General features: G+C 44.2%; 1 protein-coding gene across 4 annotated transcripts in view; it reads left to right on the top strand.

Moving 5' to 3' along the window:
- The window catches only part of TSC22D1 (TSC22 domain family member 1), a 116,848-nt gene extending 95,496 nt beyond the window's left edge, over window positions 1-21,352 (top strand). For 2 of the 4 annotated variants that reach the window (XM_040341283.1, XM_040341284.1), the window contains 2 exons: window positions 15,754-15,805; window positions 19,583-21,352. In XM_040341283.1, the coding sequence (XP_040197217.1) occupies window positions 15,754-15,805; window positions 19,583-19,843 (313 nt within the window). In that variant the 3' untranslated portion in view covers window positions 19,844-21,352. Of the gene's footprint in view, window positions 1-134; window positions 448-15,452; window positions 15,667-15,753; window positions 15,806-19,582 lie in introns of those variants that run through there. The other 2 variants (XM_040341286.1, XM_040341287.1) reach the window with 2 other exon arrangements.
- Window positions 21,353-21,593: the final 241 nt, after the last annotated feature.

Below are 21,593 nucleotides of genomic sequence, written 5' to 3' on the forward strand. Positions count from 1 at the left end.
CCACCGTTGAAAGGAGTGAGCGCCTGTGTTTGCTGAGATGTGAAATCCCCCAGTCGTAAAGATTTTAATCTCTCTTGATGCTTTATGTAACACAGCGGTCATGTGACTTGCTGCTTGCGTTGTCATCATCTGCCCTTGTTTCCTTCTCTTGATCTTGAAGCAAGCCAGGCATGAACATCCCCGCCAAACATACAGGGGCTGCGTGTTCTAGTGCAGAAATATTTCCCCCTCCCATTTTGCATAGGAATCACATCATGCTGAACACTGAGATGAGAAAAGGCAGCCCTAGAAGATTTGTGAAATGATACAGCATGATGGGCTCACTCATGAGCTAGTCAGCAGATTTATGCTGGAAACCTCAATGCAATGGACCCTTCGCCATAGCCTGGCGAATTACATGGTGACAATGAAGGTGCTAGTCTTGGAATTGGAGCAGCATCTCAAAAGGTACTTTCATTTTTTGCTTCGTTTTTTGTCTGGGACTGATGCTGTTGGGCTTGGATTGAGTATTCTAGTTGAACGGTTGCTGAGTGAAGTACAGTGCATCTTGTGTGTCTTTGGGTTGTCTATTTTACCTCTCGTGCCAAACAAACGGCTGACAGTCGCTTTGATAAAATAACGCCCTTGGTGTTTATAGGCTAGCTGCTTCTTCCCAAGAAGTCTTTAATCTCTCTGCTCATAAAATGTGATGATCGTAAAGGGATTAGCTGCCTATTTAATGACGATTGTGTTTAAAGGTTGAAACTTTCGAAGTGTTTTTAGGTTTGTTTTTACCTGAAATGGCGCATTGCTGAACGTTCCTGTTGACATTTACACCAATGTGGAAAAGTGTATATATATTTACTCTCTGAGTTGCGTAGCAAGAGCATAATGCTGTTTAATTTTATGATTATCATTTGTCTACATCATTATGGTGTCCCCCCCCCCCCCCCCCAGTGCCTACTAGATTTTAGGAAGAATTTTGAATTTCTTGTTTAAAGAAAGCTTAATATTTGGACCCGTATATAGTGTACTAGCCTTGATTTGAAATGTTAGCTGTTTAAGCATTTGTTATTAATTTGTTCAAAATTTTTTAATCTTTCAACCAATTTCAGGAGTTTTCAAGATGAAAAAATTTAGCCACAAGCATATTGAATATTACCGGCCTTTATCTACTACAGTTGAACTTTTAAACGGCGAGGAGGTTGAATTTTTTTTGTGTTTACATTGATTAAAATTTTAGGGGGTGCATTTTTCATCCACCTCCCCATCGCACCACATTTTTAGATTGGTAAAATTGGCCACATAGTAGGATTTTTGCATAGACTGTAAGAGGATTATGCTGCCTTGTCTAAGAGACTTATCATTCTCGCGCTATTTTCACATCTGCTGCATTTTAATAGAAAAACAAAAGGCACTGGCATTGAAACATACAATTTCCGTGTCACCTGTTCGCACTATTGCGCATTGTTCTGCATGGCAAATTTTTGGTGAACGGAGCTGTCCTTTTCCAATAGTCATTCAAACTCACAACAGCTACTGACTTATGAGTTTTAAGTGTATGTAGAGAGAATAAATACATGTTGGGTGAATGCACATGCTGTATACTTGTGCTAATGTGTATGCTTCAAACTTTTTCTTTTTTTTTTGATTGCCTGTAAAAGATGGTTAATAGTCAGATGAAATGTCTTACAGCGCATAAACGGTACATGACCAACAATTTTTAATATCAACAAAGTCAGAACTTAAAAGTTTAAAAGCACTGCAATGGCAATTCACAGGAGCCAAAATTTGCCTAAAAAGATTAAAATCGGTGTTTATTTTTAAACATCAAGTGCTGCTCTTTTGTTGTCCGCCAGTCCTTTTTTGGGCCTTTGTGGAACTAGTTTTACTTTCTTACTGGAGTCCCGGCTTCCATAACTTAAGAACTAAGCTATATCATTGTCCTTATTTGCCACCACGGAAAAAGACAAGTTAAGATACATTTGTTCCCAGGTGTTCTATCTGGAGAGCGCTCCAGGTGAGAATTTAGTCATGTTGCCCCAGTGGATTTGGCATTCAAGTCCCTTTTGGCTTTGGTCGGGTTTACATGTGTAATTGTGGCTTTAACATCCTTTTCCACTAGAATAAAGATGTTCTCAAGAACCAGTGATCTACACAATTTTCTAAGGATACCAATACACACGAGGTGACCGTTGCCTGAATTGTTTGGATTATTCGATAGTCTGTTGTCTTTGAGGTAGCCACATACTTATGGTCATGTCATGGGAAATAATTAGGTTGGAACATTTTTCTGCTGGCGCCTGGCGCTTTTCCTTCTGGGAGGTGTCTGCAGGTAACCTTTCTCTGCCTTGTACTATAGACAGTGGTTCATGTTCGAGCTGCACGATTCTGGATAAAATGAGAATCAGGATTTTTTTGCTTAGAATGAAGATCACGATTCTCTGCGTAAAATTCTCTCGCATTATACAAAAAAATATTGGTTTTATTTTTTTTTATTCATTGACATGTTTTTTTTGCATTTTGAAAGACCGCTGCGCAAATACAGTGTGACATAAAATATTGCAATGATCACCATTTTATTCTCTTGGGTCTCTGCTAACGAGTGTGTAATGAATAAATAAAATATACATAATATATATTGTGTGTGTGTATGTATGTATGTATGTATGTGTGTGTGTGTGTGTGTGTGTGTGTGTATATGTATGTATGTATGTATGTATGTATATGTGTGTGTGTGTGTGTGTGTGTGTGTATATATGTGTGTGTGTGTGTGTGTGTGTGTGTGTGTGTATTTGAGGCTTCGAAGTTTTCTAGCAAAAATAAAAAATTATTTGAAAGCAGCAAGTGTCAGAAAAAGGCTAAAGCCCTGTACACACAATCGGTTTGTCTGATGAAAATGGACCGTTTTCATCGGACAAACCGATCGTGTGTGGGCCCATTGGTTTGTTTTCCATCGGAGAAAAAAAATAGAACATATCTTAAAATTTTCCTATGGATAAAAAAAACGATAGAAAAAAACAATCGTCTGTGTGGAAGTCCATCGGTTTAAAATCTATGCATGCTCAGAATCAAGTCGACGCATGCTCGGAAGCACTGAACTTCATTTTTCTCAACACATCGTAGTGTTTTAAGTCACCGCGCTTGGACAGATTTTTGACCGATGGTGTGTAGGCAAGATTGATGAAAGTCGGCTTCATCGGATATCCGATTGTGTGTACAGGGCTTTAGTCTTTAAGTGGCCTCATGTGCAGACTGAAGTTCATCCCTTTTGATCTGTAAATGAACAGAAAGATGCAATGTTTATTTTTCTCTTTCAGGCCGGGTTCACAATGGTACAACATATGCTCCAACTTTGGGATGTGTGTAAATCAATGATTTCCCTATGAGAGATGTCTTAACTGGTTTGACACAAGTCAGTCTGACTTGAAAAAGGTTCCTGCACTATTTTTGTCCAACTAACCCAGGAATGGGCAAACTACGGCCCGGCGGACCTTTTAATCCGGCCCGCGGCTCTGATAGGCTTTCCGAGTACAGCCCTGAGGCTGTAGTCGGCTTCGTGAATGCTTATCCTCGGGACGTACCGGCGGTGCGTTCCTTGGATAAGACTGACAGGCATCTCAGCCAATTAGGTAATCTGATTCTGGTAATCAGTAACCTGATTGGCTGAAGCGTCATCGAGGGCGGGACGAGGGACGGTAGAAGCACAGCTGACCCCAGAAAGGTAAGTGCCAGGGAGGGGGCATTTTACAGGTCACAGTGGCAGCATTTTACTGGGCACAGTGGCGACAATTGCTGGCACGGCACAGTGGCGACAATTGCTGGCACGGCACAGTGGCTGCGTTTGATGGCACGGCACAGTGGCTGCGTTTGATGGCACGGCACAGTGGCTGCGTTTGATGGCACGGCACAGTGGCTGCGTTTGATGGCATGGCACAGTGGCTGCATTTTGATTTAATTTATATAATTCACACATACACACCATCCATCAACTCTTTGTCCGGCCCCCGGGTCCAATATATGAACCCATTGCGGCCCTCGAGTCCAAAAAGTTTGCCCACCCCTGAACTAACCCATTGAATATCATTTGAAGTCGGATCCTTGTCCTAACCATCAGACTTGTGATATCCAACATGGTGATTACAGCAGCGGTAAAAGGAATTTAGCACCCTGGGATTGTTTTGATTGGTCAAAGGACAAGTCGGACTATCTCAAAGTCAAAGCAAAATCTTATCTTCTTCATTCAAGTCGGATGGAAGTAGGACCGATGTCATATGGCAAAGTAGGATGACACTCGTACAACAGTGGTGTCTTACCAGTATGAACCTGGCCTAAGCGCTAAGCATTGTTGATGAACCTTGCCGGCTGCGTTTTTTTTTTTTTTTTTTTTTTTTTTTTTTTTTACAGCTGTGGGCAGGGAACTGCTCTGCACTTGTTGCATGAATCGTGGAAATGCTGGATTAGGATCGTGTGGAGGGTTGAAACGAGATCGCATTTTTTTATTTTTTTTTTGATCGTGCAGCTCTAGTTCATGTTAAGGACTCGGATGGTAGTTGGATGTGCATTTCACTACTCTCCTGTGGCCTCTCCGCACGACCAGTGTTTTTTTTTTTTCTTCATTCTGTCCGCTGGGTTAAACAAAAAAACGTCAGCTTAGTCTGGGTTCACACTGATGCAAATTTACAGCAGGTTTAATGCGTTTAGGAACACAGATTCGCAGGTCACGTAAAAAGCATAGTGTTCCATGACTTTGGTTCACATCTATGGGTTGCGGATTTGGTGTGAGAGGGGGGGAAAAAAGGACCCTGTGCGTGTTGACTGCGGGTGCGATGCGAATTCTTATGGTGCAGCGCAAATTTTATCTTTATAGGCTTCAATTGAACTTGCAGTAAAATCGCAGCATACAGTTCACATCTCTGCGAGTTGTTCATGGTCTGCCTCTTGAAATTCGCAGTAAATTTGCGGTAAAATCTCGTCTGTCTACCTCAAAATGCAGGGCAAATGCGCACCCCACACAGGACAAAGAACAGAACATATTCTTGGTGCGTCGCAGTAGTGTAAACCTAGGCTTAGACCCCTTTCACGCTGGGGCATTTTTCAGGCACTTTAGCGTTAAAAAAAGCGCCTGTAAAGCCCCTGAAAGATGCTGCATCTGCAATCCCAATGTGAAAGCCCGAGTGCTTTTACACTGATGCTCTGGCAGGGCGTAAAAAAAAAAGTCCTGCAAGCGGCTTCTTTGCAGCGCTTTAGGAGCGTTAAATACACCGCTCCTAAAGCGCCCCTTCCCATTGAGGGAGCTTTTTTTAAAAACCAGAGCGCCTGAAAAACGCTCCAGTGTGAAAGGGGTCTTGGTGGCACTTTACCAGTGTTTTTGGGTGCTGGCAGTGTGAAAGGGCTCTGAAAGCACTCCGGCTCTTACATTGGGATTGCTGATGAGGCTTCTTTCAGGCGCTTTACAGGCTTTTTTTTAATGCCAAAGCACCTGAAAAACGCCCCAGTGTGAAAGCGGTCTTAGAAAGATTTGTGACTGTCTCTGAATTCATTGACTATGGGATTGAATTACTACAACTGACAAGTGCTAAATCTGGTGCAGCTGTGCATGGTAGCCAATCGGCTTTTAACTTTAGCTTGTTCAATTAGGATTTGACAAACCTGAAAGCTGATTGGTTTCTATGCAGAGCTGCGCCAGATTTTGTGCACACTCCAGTTATAGTAAATGGACCCCCTTGTGTCCCTTGAGGATTGGTGTTTGACATGTGTGTGTGATTGTATATGATTGCCTGCTTATACAAGACTAGCCCGCTAGTTGTCAGGGCTCTGTGTAACATATTGATCAACTGGATGGTAACTCCTGCCTGTTAGTTTCTTCCATAAAGGCACTAATTAACCTAAACAGATTTACTCCATGTCCTGGGGGACCACTGTCAAAAAATAAATAAAAAATGCACAGTTAACAGCTGTGGAATGGTGTCGTCCCCCCCCCCCCCCTACTTATTTCTAACTTGGTTAATGGCCACGGTAGGTGTGCTGACGTAAATTCAAGTGCCGACTTTTTGACCCTTGGGGGAGACGTCTATCGAAAACTGAAATATCAGATTGGTTGTTATAACCATAAAAACATGACATGACCTGTCGTGACAATTAGCTGGAAAATTTGTCATATAAATAAAGCAGAGTTACCCAGGAGGACTGGCTGTAAAAGGGAATAAGGGAGTATACCTATGAGATTAGTTTGTTACTCAGCAGCTTGGCTCTGGGTTATACATCATTGCTGCACTGTTGTTACACTCAATAACTTATTTGGACAACTTTAACTCGGTTGACTCAAGTGACAGTATTTTACCGAACTCCAGGCAAACGTACACATTTAATACACAATAGAAATACGCACAGCATATGGATGCGTTTCATAAAGAGACAGAGCCAGGTTTGTGTTCTCGTTTTCTCTACTCCAAATGAAAAGACAACTTTACTGTTGGTGAAATAGCCTTTTAAGGTCCCCCCTACTCCAATCGGTGAAGCCCATGTAGTAAAATACCTTCATCCACAATTCTGAGATCATCAAAGTGCCTGCCGGATGCCACATGGCCTCTGCAACAAAAACTCATGGTCGTTTTTTTCCCCTCTGTGGTTGTGTGATGCTGGGCAGGACCGTTCAGAACATCTCACAAGTAGGGATGAAGGTATGTTTGTTTTTACTGGAGGCTGCAAGGGGGAAAGGCTAACGGTCAGCCTCACTAATGCCGCGTACACACAATCAGATCTTCCATCGGAAATACCTTGGAAGGTTTTTCCGACGGAATTTTGCTCAAGCTGGTCTTGCATACACACGGTCACACAAGTTCTCTGAACTTTCGTCCGTTAACGCGGTGACGTACAACACTACGACGAGTTGGGAAAATAAGGTCAATGCTTCCGAGCATGCGTCGGAACTTTGCGTGTCGGAATTGCTACAGACGATCTGAAAATTTTGAGAACCGGCTCTCAATCTTTTTTTCTGGCGGAAATTCCGACAGCAAAAGACCAATGGAGCATACACATGGTCGGAATTTCTGTTCAAAAGCTCAGACCGGACTTTCCGATCTGAATTTCCGATCGTGTGTACGGGGCATTAGAGTGACTGTCCTTTAATCAGTACAGCTCAACTCTATGCATCCAGCCTCTCATTGGACAGTAAAGGAGCAGGCGAGGTTTGGAAGCTCACAAGAGGGTATTACAAGAAGGCAGAAAAACACAGATTGAGAAATGATTTCATGAAAAATAGTTGAGGTGGATGTGTATGGATTGTTTTGGAGAACAAGGATATTGATAAGTACCACTTTAAATAACAAAGTTTCTATACTGTAGTGGTAAACCTCGCCTCCTCCTTTTCACAGAACACCTACGCAGCTGCAATTATTGTGATGTGCCCGTATACATTACAGTGCCTCAGGCCCCAGAGATAAGACGAGATATTGAAGTGAACTGACAGTATACATTCTCATCAGATCAGCCCCAAATGCCTATGTCCATTGCTGTACAGGAGATTTATCATATTGCAACTTGAAATCTGAGCTGAATAACCAGTTTTTAACCTGTACTCCAGACAAACCGCTAATTAAAATGGTAGTAAATCACCAAAAAAAACAACCCTGCAGGTTTAAAGTTGTTCTAAAAGTTGAAGGTTTTTTTTAACCTTCATGCTGTTAAAAAAAAAAAAAAAAACCTGTGTGCAGCAGCCCAGCCCCCCCAATCCTTACCTGAGCTCCCTCTGATCCAGCAATGTTCAAGATGATCTCGGCTCTCCCTCCTCATTGGCAGACCGTAGCGGGAGCCCATTGGCTCCCACTGCGGTCAATAACAGCCAGTGAGCCAATAAGGAGAGAGCAGGGGGTCCGAGACACAGCTCTTTGTCTTATGGATGCAGAGAGCAGCGTCTCGGAAGTGAGCACACAGCAGTGCCCCCAGGGTAAGCGGCTCTCTCTGGGGGCACTGCTCGAGGGGGAAGAGCCAGGAGCTCTGGTGGGGCACCCGAAAAGAAAAGGATCAGAGCTTTACTGTACAGAGCAGATAAATATCTTGTTGTTTAAAAAAACAAAGCTTTGATACCACATTAAGTCATAAAGTACTAGTTTGCATTGCATACTAGCACATTATGACACACATGCCTGTACATGGAGCTGTCCTGTGCAGCACTGTCATGGTTCCCTGCTGTGGTGCCATCTTCACCCTGTTTTCACAGGCTCTGGCAGCATGAATGGCTGGGGCCGCATGGTATGCCATCCCTTCAGTGTGCATGCACCAGTGACCTCACCGTCTGCATGTTGTGCAAATATCTCCGAAACCGTGCAAGTTTAGGCGATTATTAACTGTAAATGCCAAGCAGTGTTGTCTGTCCTGCCCAGATCCTTTTGGCACTGCTTGGGATTTCAGTGTTGGCTGCTTAACCACTTAATCCCCGGACCCATATGCTGCTAAATGCCCAAAGGCGTTTTTACAATTCGGCACTGCGTCGCTTTAACAGACAATTGCGCGGTCGTGCGACGTGGCTCCCAAACAAAATTGGCGTCCTTTTTTCCTCACAAATAGAGCTTTCTTTTGGTGGTATTTGATAACCTCTGCGGTTTTTATTTTTTGCGCTATAAACAAAAATAGAGCGACCATTTCCAAAAAAAATGCAATATTTTTTACTTTTTGCTGTAATAAATATCCCCCAAAAACATATAGCATTTTTTTTCCTCAGTTTAGGCCGATACGTATTCTTCTACCTATTTTTGGTTAAAAAAAATCGCAATAAGCGTTTATCGATTTGGTTTGCGCAAAATTTATAGCGTTTACAAAATAGGGGATAGTTTTATTATTATTTTTTTTTTTTACTACTAATGGCGGCGATCAGCCATTTTTTTTTTTTCGTGACTGCGGCATTATGGCGGACAATTTTGACACATTTTTGGGACCATTGTCATTTTCACAGCAAAAAATGCATTTAAATTGCATTGTTCATTGTGAAAATGACAGTTGCAGTTTGGGAGTTAACCACAGGGGGCGCTGTAGGAGTTAGGGTTCACCTAGTGTGTGTTTACAACTGTAGGGGGGTGTGGCTGTAGGACTGACGTCATCGATCGAGTCTCCCTATAAAAGGGATCACTCGATCGATGCAGCCGCCACAGTGAAGCACGGGAAGTCGTGTTTACATACGGCTCTCCCCGTTCTTTAGCTCCGGGGAGCGATCGCGACGGAGCGGCTATAAACGAATAGCCGCGCCGTCGTCCCGGATCGCTCCCCACGGGAATCCGACCGCCGCGTGTAGCGGGGGGGTGTCCCGATCGGACCCCTGACCCGCGGAAAGGCAAGGACGTACCTGTACGCCCATTTGCCTGTATGTGCCATTCTGTGGACGTTAGGCCATTCTGTGGAAGTTAGGCTGCTTTCACATTGCAGCGTCGAGCCGCGGTGACGGTATAGCCGCGCTATTTGTAGCGCGGCTATACCATCGTGTTTACCGCGATATTCGGGCGCTAGCGGTGAGGTTTTAACTCACCGCTACCATTGATTTCAATGGGAGGGCGCGGTATAGGAGCGGTGAACAAACCGCTCCTATACCGCGGTAAAGATGCAACTAGCAGGACTTTTGGAGCGTTCCTGCTAGCGCACCGCTTCAGTGTGAAAGCCTTCGGGCTTTCACATTGAAGACTACAGGGCATGATTTTTCATGTGGTATAGCAGCGCTATTTTTAGCGCTGTACCGCATGAAAAACGCCCCAATGTGAAAGGGGCCTTAGAAGCTCACTGGATTTCTGATTGGATAAACAGGTATACTTCTGTATTAACAAGGCAAAGGGAGCGCGCCTCTGCAAAGGCCCCTTATATTTACCTTACCTGAACTCACTCGCAGTTCCTGCTCCTTCGTAACAGTTGCAAATATCGGCTATGAGCGGACAGGCACATGAATTTGGCAAAGTGACCGTGCAGAAAGTTTGACTTCTACACACGATTTTTAGCAAGGGAGATATAAAACACTTAATTTCAAGGCTAAAATACATCTGCTCTGGCCAGAATGTGAGATCAAGACTGAATTCAGGCTGTCAGGTTTTATTGCTATCTGTTTCCACTCGGATTTACTTGCCCAGTCTATGGGTATCAGAGTGATAAGCCCCAAAGAGAGACACGGATAGCAGTTTAAACCAGTGCCAGCTGTGACCACACAAGAAGAGAATATATATTCCTCTACGCAAGTGAAAAATACTTGTAGTTTTTGGGATGCAAGGTGGGTCATCCATGTGTTTTTAGTTTGGGTACCCAATAGGTTTTGTGATAAATATATTTGGGCTTCAGTTTTACAGGAAGTCGGTGTACTGTAAGGTCTGTTGTGCCAGGAGAATGTGGGAAAGATTTCGATTTTTGTATTGTCCATAAAAGGACACTGCATTTCATAGTCATGAACTGAATGTTTATTCTGGGTCTCGGTTTTGTAAGGTTGTAACCTGGGCTTTGGCAATACAATACATTCATCAGATTTTATAAGGTGGTCGTGTTGGCATCTCTGGATGCCAGTTTTGGTTGCAAGGTGTTGTAGGCAGCTTTGTAAGATTTAACAGTTATAGTGGTTGTAAAGGTTTAAAAAAGATGAATACCAAACGGGTTATACTTTCATCCTCTGTGCAATTGTTTTCCACAGAGTAGTCCCAACTCTTCTTCTGGGGCCGGCGCTCTGGGCTCCTCTTTACTGTGTGCCACCATAGGAAGCAGCTTCCTATGGTGGCACACAGATGCCTCATCACTGGATTTGATTGACAGTAGTAGAAGCCAATGGCAAGAGGGAGAGAGAACAGTGTCGCTTCTCTCTGTGCCACTGGTTCGAGAGAAGGCTTGGGTAAGTATTAAAGGGGGGGGGGGTGAGAGCTGCACATTAAAAGTTGTCTGCTCTGATGCAGAAAATGCATTATGGTAACATCCCGAAGACTTTACAATCGCTTCAATTTCCCAGGCTACAAACCTTTTAGAAAGTACAGAAAATACACATTGATCTTGCCAGAAATGGTGTCCTTGTCAATTTCTGTGAGCTTAACGGCAAAAACAATGTTCTCTTTAGTTCGTATTTACTAGATTGCTCAAACCCCTGGGTTGTTTGTAGTCCAGTGGGCATAGCCACCCAGGACGTTTTGTTATTGGCAGGATTACAGGTAAAAATAAAGGGGGGGGGGGCTTGAAAAAAGGAAACTAAAGCAACCTCCCCATTTAAGGATCGGTAAATTGGAATTGAGGAATAGCTTTTGGGGTTTAAACACACTTTAACCACTTCCTACCCAGTCTATTGTCAAATGGCGGCTGGGCGGGTCATTTTGTCATCTTGGGCAGACGACACATGACCTGTCACACGCTCAGGCTGCACTCCGGCATGACTGATCAATGTTCCAGCCGGCACCATGTTTTTTCTGTGCCCAATCACAGCAGATCACATGACAATTGTAAACAATGGAAGTCTTCCTTTCATGCCATTCATTGTGTACAATTGTGTTGCTAACTGTGATTAGTCACAGTGATCACGTTACAGGCAAGTCCAATCACAGCCTACCTGTACCATGTGATAAACTGTTTATATATATATATATATATATATATATATATATATTGTTCCAAAAGGGGGTCATTTGGGGGATATTTGTACTGTCCTGGTGTTTTCGGGACTCGATGAATTGGATAGGCCCTCTACATCAGGATTGATAAATTTTCAGATATTTTCCCAGAGATGCACCAAAATATAAGCCGCGGAAAATAGGGTTATTGGTGTTTTGCCGACTACATTGAGTAGTGCTAAAAAAAATACACTGATCAATGTAAAAGTGACACTGGCAGGGAAGCGGTTAGCACTTGGGGGCGATCATGATATTTACTGTGTTCCTTAGGTGTGTTCTAACTGTGGGTGGGATGGGCTGCCTGGGACATGACAGATCACTGTTCCTGATCACGGGCAACAGTAGATCTGTCATGTCTCCTGTCAGAATGGGGATCCGTCTTGTTTACAAAGGCAGATCCCCATTCTGCCTCTGTGCTAGGTGATTGTGGGTCACCGGCGGAAATAGTCTCCCCGACCCACGGGCACGCGTTCACAGCTTGCAGTGGGCGTGAGAGTGCCGATACGCACCCGCTCGCAGCTGTGCCTGCACGAGCCAACGTACAATGTTGGCAATTTGCACAGGAGAGCCGACCTGCCACAGTACAACTGCGGCTTGCAGGTGTTAACTGGTTAATGAAACATTTTTATTTTGTGCGCCACTATTATATGCCATCGTTTGTGGACTCTAGAACTTTCCTACAAACTAAAGAATGCTGGTGCCCAGCATGCGGTCCACCAGCTCTGTGTGTGGCCCGATGTGTCCTAGGCTGGGACTGCCATCTGTTGGGCATTTGCTTAACCACTTCAGCCCATGAAGATTTTACCCCCTTCCTGACCAGAGCACTTTTTTTACAATTTGGCACTGCGTTGCTTTAACTGACAATTGCACAGTCATGCGATGCTGTACCCAAACAAAATTTGCTAACTTTTCTTCCCACAAATGGCTTTCTTTTGGTGGCATTTGATCACCGATGTGGTTTTTATTTTTTGCACTATAAACAAAAAAAAGAGCGACAATTATGGAAAAAATACATATTTACTTTTTTGCTATAATAAATATCCCCAAAAATGTTTAAAAAAAAAAATGTATCAGTTCAGGCCAATATATATTTTTCCTACATATTTTTGTTAAAAAAAAAAATTGTAATAAGCGTATATTGATTTGTGCAAAAGTTATAGCGTCTGCAAACTGGGAAAGGGATTTATTTTAATTTATTTTTTACTAGTAATGGCGGTGATCGGTGATTTTTAGCAGTACTGCGACAATATGGCGGACAGATATTACACTTTCGACATTTTTGGGACCATTGACATTTAAATGCACTAATTTCCATGTATGTGTCACTGGTAGGGAAGGTGTTAACACTAGGGGGCGATTAAGGAGTTAAATGTGTTCCCTAGTTAGGGCTTCTAACTGTATGGGGATAGGACAGACTGGAGATGGAGACATATTGCTGTTTCTACTTGGTAGGAACAAACGATATGTCTTCTCTTCTCTGACAGAACAGGGATTTGTGTGCTTGCGCACACGCATCCCTGTGCTGGCTCTCGTGCCCCCGCCATGCAGCCCCCTGGTGGCTCTTAAAGGGAACAACGTACCCATACAGGGTTTCGCCCAGCTAGTCAGCAAGTGGTTAAAGCGTTTGTAACTATATATAAATATAAATAAATAAAAAAAAAAAAATATATATTATTATAATTAAATATTAATCAATCATGTTCCTTTAAAGCATGTTGTAGAGCAGAGTGCTTGTGCTGTGTAATTTGGCCCCCTGTATTATCTAAAATACCTGGCTGATCCTGCCCACCCCCCTGTAAACTGAACACTGTTTATAATGGGCGCTGAGCCCTGACACACTTTGGTCAGTTTGTGCCGCCGTCATCCGCAGCTCTCCTCTGTGTCCAATCTGATCTCCCCTCCCCTCCTGCTGCTAAAATAACTGAGTTTTTGTGCTACAATCTCCTCTGTTATAGTAAATGAGGTGTCCCTGTTGTATGTGTTTTTTTTTTTTTTTTTTTTAAGCCACTGTATACCTTATTTTATAGCAGCGTTCACGTGACTGACTGTCTCTCTCCTCCTGGCTGAAGTCAGAGGGGGATTCTCAGCCCCACCCACTGTAGCTGTCCGATCGAGAGAGAGGTCACGTGAGCAGTGCTATAAAATAAGGTATATAGTGGCTTTTTTTTGGCACATACCCTGGGATACATAATTTATTGTAGCACAAACACTCGGTGGCTTAACAACCCATTTTTAACTTTGTTGAGCTGTGTTGGGGACTGGAGCAGACTGTGCTGTCAGGTGGAGTGATCTCTGACACCAGTAGTTCCACCTTTCTCTTCAGGCCTAAGGGCCCATTCACACTATAAAACTGCATGTGAATCGCACAGGAACGCTCTGCAGTTCTGTCCAATGTCAGCCCTTTCATTTTGAATGGACTGAAATTGCACCGCACTACACCAAAAGTGTACTTCTCTAGCATTTAATCCGGAGCAGACCTGTGTTGGGGTGACATTATCTTTGCACTGACATCTGCAGCAGGCCATAAGGGCAATGTGATTGGAAACTGACACGGAATGTGGGTCACCTGCACTTAGGTGTGATACAGAATGAGCCGCCTATCTTAAAGCAAGGTACCTCATTGCAGGAGCATTCCTACTATGGTGTGGCCCTGGGCAGTGTCATGTTGACCACCACTGGCACTGCTGTTTCCATGACCCCATACATGTGATCAGCACACTTGATATAGTGATTAGTGGTGTGCTGTTAGGGAGGAGATAATGCTATGTACCATGATATGTATGTGTAGATTGCTGCAGATGTCAGGGACATGGTGTTTACATATATAGGAGGATGATTTGTTGAGATGTCACATCACTGACAGGTGTAATGTACGGAGATGTCACCAGAGGGCGCTCCAGTGTAGCAGTTGTCACTACTCCATCCATGTATGTGCCCGCAGTGGTGTGTGTCGGCTGTTCCTTAGACGGCGCAGTGCTCCCCCATGGCGGAGGATGTGGCTGGGTGTATGTCGGGGTGATGGGGAGCCGTTGTACTGTGAAGAAGGGAGCGGTGTGTGCTGTGCGGGCGGAGGAGCAGATGATGAAATCCATGTCCCCCTCTCTCTCTCCCAGTGCTGAAAGGGTTGCTGGGAAGAGAGGTGTGGGCGTTCCCGTTGGGCGGCCGGTGCAGTGCCATAAAATGTGATTTGCCATGAAATGTGATGCTCCGCCTCCATCACATCCCATTGGCTCACTCATGTCATGTGACATATACACACGTCATCAGTCTCAGCGAGTCTACGCTAAGTGCAGTGATGTGTGGAACATAATGCATAATATGAGGCAGGAGAAAGCCCCTCAGGCTGTGTGTCGAGGTATATAGTGTTAGAAAGGAGAAGGCAGTGTGATATGCACATCTCTGTGAGGAGCATCCTGTGTTGCAGTGAGTGCATTGCTGGTGTAACCCAGCCATCTGCCTGCCCCCCTCTCCTCTCTCTTAGCTGGGTGTGCGAGTAAGTTTGCCATTGCAGAGTCAATGAACCCAGCGTCAGCCTGTATAATGGAGCAGCCTCCCAGCCATCTGCCTTCTCCTCTCTCTTAGCTGGGTGTGCGAGTAAGTTTGCCATTGCAGAGTCGGGCAGGTTACTCAACACGCAGCCTACGCTAATAGCGTAGACTCGCTGAGACTGATAACGTCTGTATTTGTCACATGACATGAGTGAGCCAATGGGATGTGATGGAGGCGGACCATCACATTTCATGGCAGCCAATGGGATGTGATGGAGGCGGAGCATCACATTTCATGGCAAATCGCAATTTATGGCAATGCACCGGGCCAATGGGCGCCCGTTGCATAGATTATGTAAATGAGGCCGGCTCTCAGCTGAGCCTGGGAAGCGCTGAGCTGGGACATTTCTTCCCGCAGCATCCTGAGGACCAGAGCGGCTTGATGTCCGCGGAGCGCCCCTCGTCCTGGGCCGAGCTGAGGCCGCCATGGATCTAGGGGTGTACCAGCTCAGGAACTTCTCCATCTCCTTCCTCTCCTCCCTGCTCGGTACAGACACCACCGCGCCCCTCACACTAGACAGCAGGTACATTCTACTGTCATCACTAGAGTCTGCCTGTCATCTCTATGGTGACCGCGACACTCATCGCCATGTTTCTTTTTTATCTTTCAGCTCCTCCGGTGCCAGCGTGGTAGCCATCGACAACAAGATCGAGCAAGCCATGGTAGGTGCAGAGAGATCGGAGTGTGTGTGTGATGTGCCCCCCACCATTTCCTCTTTGTTATTGGAGCGATGCCCGGAGCTCTCTCACGCGATTCCCTGATCGCTGTTACTAGGCAGGAGGAGAACCTTTAACTCCCGGCTATAAATAGCTTGCTCCTCCATTGGTTAGACCGCAGCCAGGGTGGGCGGGCTGAGATGGGCTCTGGTGATGACGTCATGGACTTAGAGGAAAACACTATGCGGCAACCTGCTCTGCTCAGACTAGCTGCAGCCGGTGTGCGCCGGGCGGGCCGACATCCCCGCTATTGTCTTCCATCATCATCATCAATAATGGGATCGTCCTGACAGTTCCTCCATTATATATGTGTGTACAGCAGACCAGTGCTTGGGTACACCTAGATTTCTATTGTGGGAGGAAATCGACCATCAGTGTAGATAAACCTGTGTGTGTGCCCCTCTATATCTTACTATATAATGTGTGATCTACCCAGAATGACCTAATTTACCCCTGTGTGTGTGTGTGTGTGTGTGCCCCTCTATATCTTACTATATAATGTGTGATCTTCCCAGAATGACCTAATTTACCCCTGTGTGTGTGTGTGTGTGTGTGTGCCCCTCTATATCTTGCTATATAATGTGTGATCTTCCCAGAATGACCTAAAGCACCCCTGTGCTTGGAGCAGTATAGAGGGCGCTGCTCTGCCTGCTTTCTAAAAAGGCCAATTTCCTGGCTTCACTACAAAGCTGAACACAACCTACATAAAATAAGGCAGAATCCCCTACCTTTCAAATTGTTTTCCAATCAGTGACTCAGAAATGATCAACTATTGTGATGTGGGAACCAGCGCCAGTTCCTGCACCGCATCTCCCTCGCAGACCGTTCACACTGCCCTCTGCGAACCACGGCCAGTCTCAATACAATGTTGGTGACACCCCCAGATCGGTTCATAGATCGCAGCGCCAACTGTGAATTTGGACAGGAATCGGATTACGCGAGTGTGAACAGCCATGTGATCCGATTCCAGTGCAGGGGAAAAAAGGTTTCTGCAGCATTTTCGTGCGAATGCAATACGAGTTTCAGCCATACAACTGTATGGCTGAATTAGAGTCCTACAGGCATCGCTTGTGATCTGCAATGCTGTGCAAATCGCATGCAGTGTGTGTGTTCGTAAGAGTGTGAACCCAGGCTGAAAGGGGTTCTAAAGGTAGAAGGTTGATTTTTTTTTTTTTTTTTTTATTTTTTTTTTTTATCAAAGCAGAGTTTCACCTGAAATTTTTTATTTTTTTTTTAAAGCCAGCAGCTACAAATACTGCAGCTGCTGACTTTTTAAAAATGGACACTTACCTGTCCAGCACACCAAGGATCATTTAAAAAAACGTCCAAAAATTTAATGCATATTTAGCGATCCAAAGAAGCAACGTTTCGAGGTCGCACAGGACCTCTTCGTCTTTTGCCTGACGAAGAGGTCCTGTGCGACCTCGAAACGTTGCTTCTTTGGATCGCTAAATATGCATTACATTTTTGGACGTTTTTTTAAATGATCCTTGGTGTGCTGGCGAATATGTGTATATGATTTGCTTTCCAGTGCCCAGCCGGTAATCGCTTCAGCACCCTTTTTACTCATTGGCTATTTTCCTGGAAGGTGTGCATTTGGAATATTTTTGAAACTTACCTGTCCAGGTCGCCCGCGACGTCGGCAGCCGAGGGCGAGCAACCTCACGGGTCTCTGCCTCCCCCACCTCCATCTTCGGTGAGGGAATCGGGAAGTGAAGCGCTGCAGCTTCACTGCCCGGTTCCCTACTGCAAATGTGCGAGTCGGGCTGCGCCAGCCTCACTGGCCCCCGCTGTGTTCTGGGAGCCGTGTATTTCCCAGAACACAGCGGGGGGGACGCAAAGGGGCGGGACTCCCGTAGGAGTCTATACCCGGAAGTGGTGCAAATACCTGTATTACACAGGTATCTGCACCCCCCTCCCCTCTGAAAGGTGCCAAATGTGACACCGGAGGGGCGGAGGGTTCCAAAGAGTGGAGGTTCACTTTTGGGTGAACCTCGGCTTTTAAAGGGATTGTGAATGATCACCTTGTAAAACAACCCATTCTGTTTAAAATAGAAATGAAAGGCAAAACATTTGTGTGTGTGTGTGTATATGTGTGTGTGTGTATGTATGTATATGTATGTGTGTGTATCTATATATATATATATATATATATATATATATATATATATATATATATATATATATATATATATATATATATATATATATATATATATATATATATGTGTATATGTGTATATACACACACATATACACACATACATATATATATGTGTATGTATATTAAAAAATGTTTTTTTTTTTTTAATGTAAAATAATCACATTCCCTCTGTTCTCGGCTGCATAAGAGCTGGGGGAGGAGAAGCCGCAGCACACTAAGCTTCCCAGTGAATAACTTTAGCAAGGATGTGTCAGGACATGTCTACTCTTCGGAGGAGAGCAGCCCAAGTTCTTTTGCCTAGTGTGGTCAGTTTTTAATAGGAAAGCAGAGGGATTGGCAGGAACAGGGATTTCACTTAAAACAAGCAATGCAAAGAAAACGGTATACTTTCTCATACAAGTACATGGTACATTAGGCACATATCAGGAATATGAAATGTTGGGGGTAACAAACTCTTTAAGGCATTCTCTGCATGAAAGTAAAGTGTCCCCTTTCTTCCCTTTTTAATGCTTGGCTGAGTCCAATCTTGATATATCACTTTGCATTAGTGTGGCTCTCTCCCCTCACTAGAGATCTTGGCAGCAGTGAGCCATTGGCTCCTACCTCCATCAATCACAGCCAGTGAGGAGAGAGTAGGGGCGGGCTCAGCCACACTGTTGGTCAGTGAAGAGAGCCCACATGAGTGCCCCCATAGCAAGCTGCTTGCTATGGAGGGGGGGGGGGGGGGGGGGACGTCAGGGACCCCAGAAGGAGGATCAGGGCTGCTATGCGTTTTTAATTTAATTTTTTTAGCTTACAGTGGAACCAGACCTACAGAATAAACATGGTGAACAGGCAGAATATCGATTGTAGACACATGCTTTCTTTGACTCAAGTGCAATCGAATAGACTTACCCATCTGTGCACAGTCTTTTTTTTTTAAATGTACACTGAGCTGTACTTGCGCAGCTCAGTGTACATTTTCAGCCGGATGGCTGTATGCCAGAATAAATAGACTTCTGCGCATGCACAGAAAGTTACATCATCCCTCAGCAGCCAATAAAGATAGCCGAAGACCCAGCACCCAGATGATGGTGGCGAGTAAGGATGAGCTCCGGCATGTTCGCGCAGCACCGCCAGGAAGTTGGCACAGAGATGCGCTAATCACAGTCTGAGACATTTCCCGATCTCTGCAGCCTCGCATCGGGACAATATCTCTCTGCCTGTGATTAGCGCACTGCAGTGCCGTCTTCCTGGCGGACTCTGCACGTGTGGTGTGCAAACACACCGGAGTTCATCCCTAGTGGTGAGAGACCTCATGGATGGTGGATCATTTGGGGGTAGGAGGGTATATGAGGAGTTCAGGTTTAAGCAGTTATCGTATGTTTTTTTCAAGGATTGTCTATCATGATAATTAGAGGCACACAAGGGTACTTGGCAGTATTTATTTTTCATCTAACCCTACGTTACATCCCTACTTCCAAACCTTTTTGTTTCCAAAGCAGAGTCCTCTATCTAATCTTACATTTTATTCCCTAAATGTGGTTCCCTGAATATTAAATGTATTTTTTGTTGTGCAGGATTTGGTTAAAAGCCACCTGATGTATGCAGTTCGAGAAGAAGTGGAGGTACTAAAGGAGCAGATCAAGGAGCTGATAGAGAAGAACTCCCAGCTGGAACAGGAAAACAATTTGTTGAAGAACCTGGCAAGTCCAGAGCAGCTTGCCCAGTTCCAAGCGCAGCTCCAGAGCGGCTCCCCTCCATCTTCATCCTCACAGCCTGTAACGGGCACCCCAGCCCCGGCACTGCCAACCTCACAAAGCTCCGGGCCCTCCGCATAGCAGCTTCATCTCATAACAAGTCATCACAAATGGGGCCTGATCCACCTTGACGTGACACCACTATGACCATGAATACTGAAGAGGACTGGAACCATACCTATAGTAGAAGTCTGACGGGAGCTCGCTTCTGAGTGCTTTAATGCTTGGACTTTGACATTTACAGAGGAGGTGACCAACATTTCACCCTTCTTTTATTGCTATGAAGTGTCCTAATAATTTCAGTGACTGCAAAACTCATAAGATTCTCTCTCTTGGATGTGCCTCTGATCTACACTTCATATTTAAGGAGCAGGTGCCGAATGTGCCTCCCACTCTTCTCCGGCTTCCAGCTTGGTTGCACACCTCCCTCCTTTTCAGTATTACAGCTCTTTTCACTCCACCTCCTTTTCATACTTGGACTCCAAGGAATACTTCTTTCGAGGCGTGTTGCATTGGAAATGAGCCGTTCTGCTTGGACAGTCATAATGTAAATATACCTAGCACTGCATTGTATGCAAGCTGTGATTCCTTCAATTTTTTTTTTTTTATATAAATATTTTATTTTCATTTTATCTATGTAACACGCTCCGCTGTACATGATGCCAGTATGTTCAGGTGTAAAGGTGGCACAGTAGTGGATTGATTTGGACAGGAAATGACCCAAGTTTTTTTTTTTTTTTGAGGGAGCTTTCCACCACAAGGACACCACCTTTCCTGCGGGTGAAACCATTGAAGTGTACTTCTACTGCTTGAGCCCTTCATTTTGCAATATCTGCTATTGATACAATTGGATCTGTTGTGAGAAGATGCTGTTGGAAACTAGGAATATTATTATTATTATTATATTATTATTATTGTTTCAATGAAGTTTATTTGCCTACTGTATATTTGTGTATGTAGTGTAAGTACTCTGTAAAATAGAACTCTTGTAAGTACTATTTAGGTTGTACAGATTGAAATTTAGTTCCATTGGCTGAACGGAAATGTTGATTTTTTTTTTTTTTTTTTTCCTTTTTTTTTTTTTTTTGAGCTGCTAGCTCTTTAGGAGTCAGATGGACCCTAGATGCACGTTAATCTGACACTAAAGGGTTTAGCCAAGAGCACATCTGCACAACTGTTTAGGACATAGAAGTAGCTAGACTATGGCTCTCCTGTTATTGTTGACGTTCAAGTCTCATAGCATGCTCTGCAGCGTGAAGACGCATGCTGGGAACAAGAACATGAAAGCCACAGGATGCAAATACACATTAGGACATGACAGATTCATGCCACTTGTATTCTGTCTCAAAACTTGCCTTGGCTGAGAATCTTTTCAAGCAAACTCCAGTTCACCAATTTATTTTTTATTTTGTTTCTGTTTTGGTTTAAACACTCCAGATACTGACCACTTTCTGCTAATCGAAAAGAATATACAAGCTGTAAGGTAGTATGCATATGTTGTGCATGTTCTCTAAACAGTTGTAACACGTCATTGTATTTAACTGTTGCACTTGTCAACTTTCAATAAAGCATACATTGTTGGTAAAGAAATGCTCTCCTAAATTAGCTGACTCTCGGGGCCCATAAAATTGACCTTGGACAGTGTTTTTCTATAGACTAGCCTTTTTATGTCGAATTGGCAAAGTCTGAGATTTGCATCAAGCCAGTTTTATGGCCTCATGCAAGCTTTGCACTTGCTGCTTTGTGCTTGAATCCTTTCCGTTATGGTATATTCTATACAGACAAGTTGGATTTTCCTCTGGAAATAAGCTGTGTTGGCATATTCCAGCAT

The sequence above is a fragment of the Rana temporaria genome, chromosome 2 (genome assembly GCF_905171775.1).
Source record: "Rana temporaria chromosome 2, aRanTem1.1, whole genome shotgun sequence".
NCBI classification, from domain to species: Eukaryota; Metazoa; Chordata; class Amphibia; order Anura; family Ranidae; genus Rana; species Rana temporaria.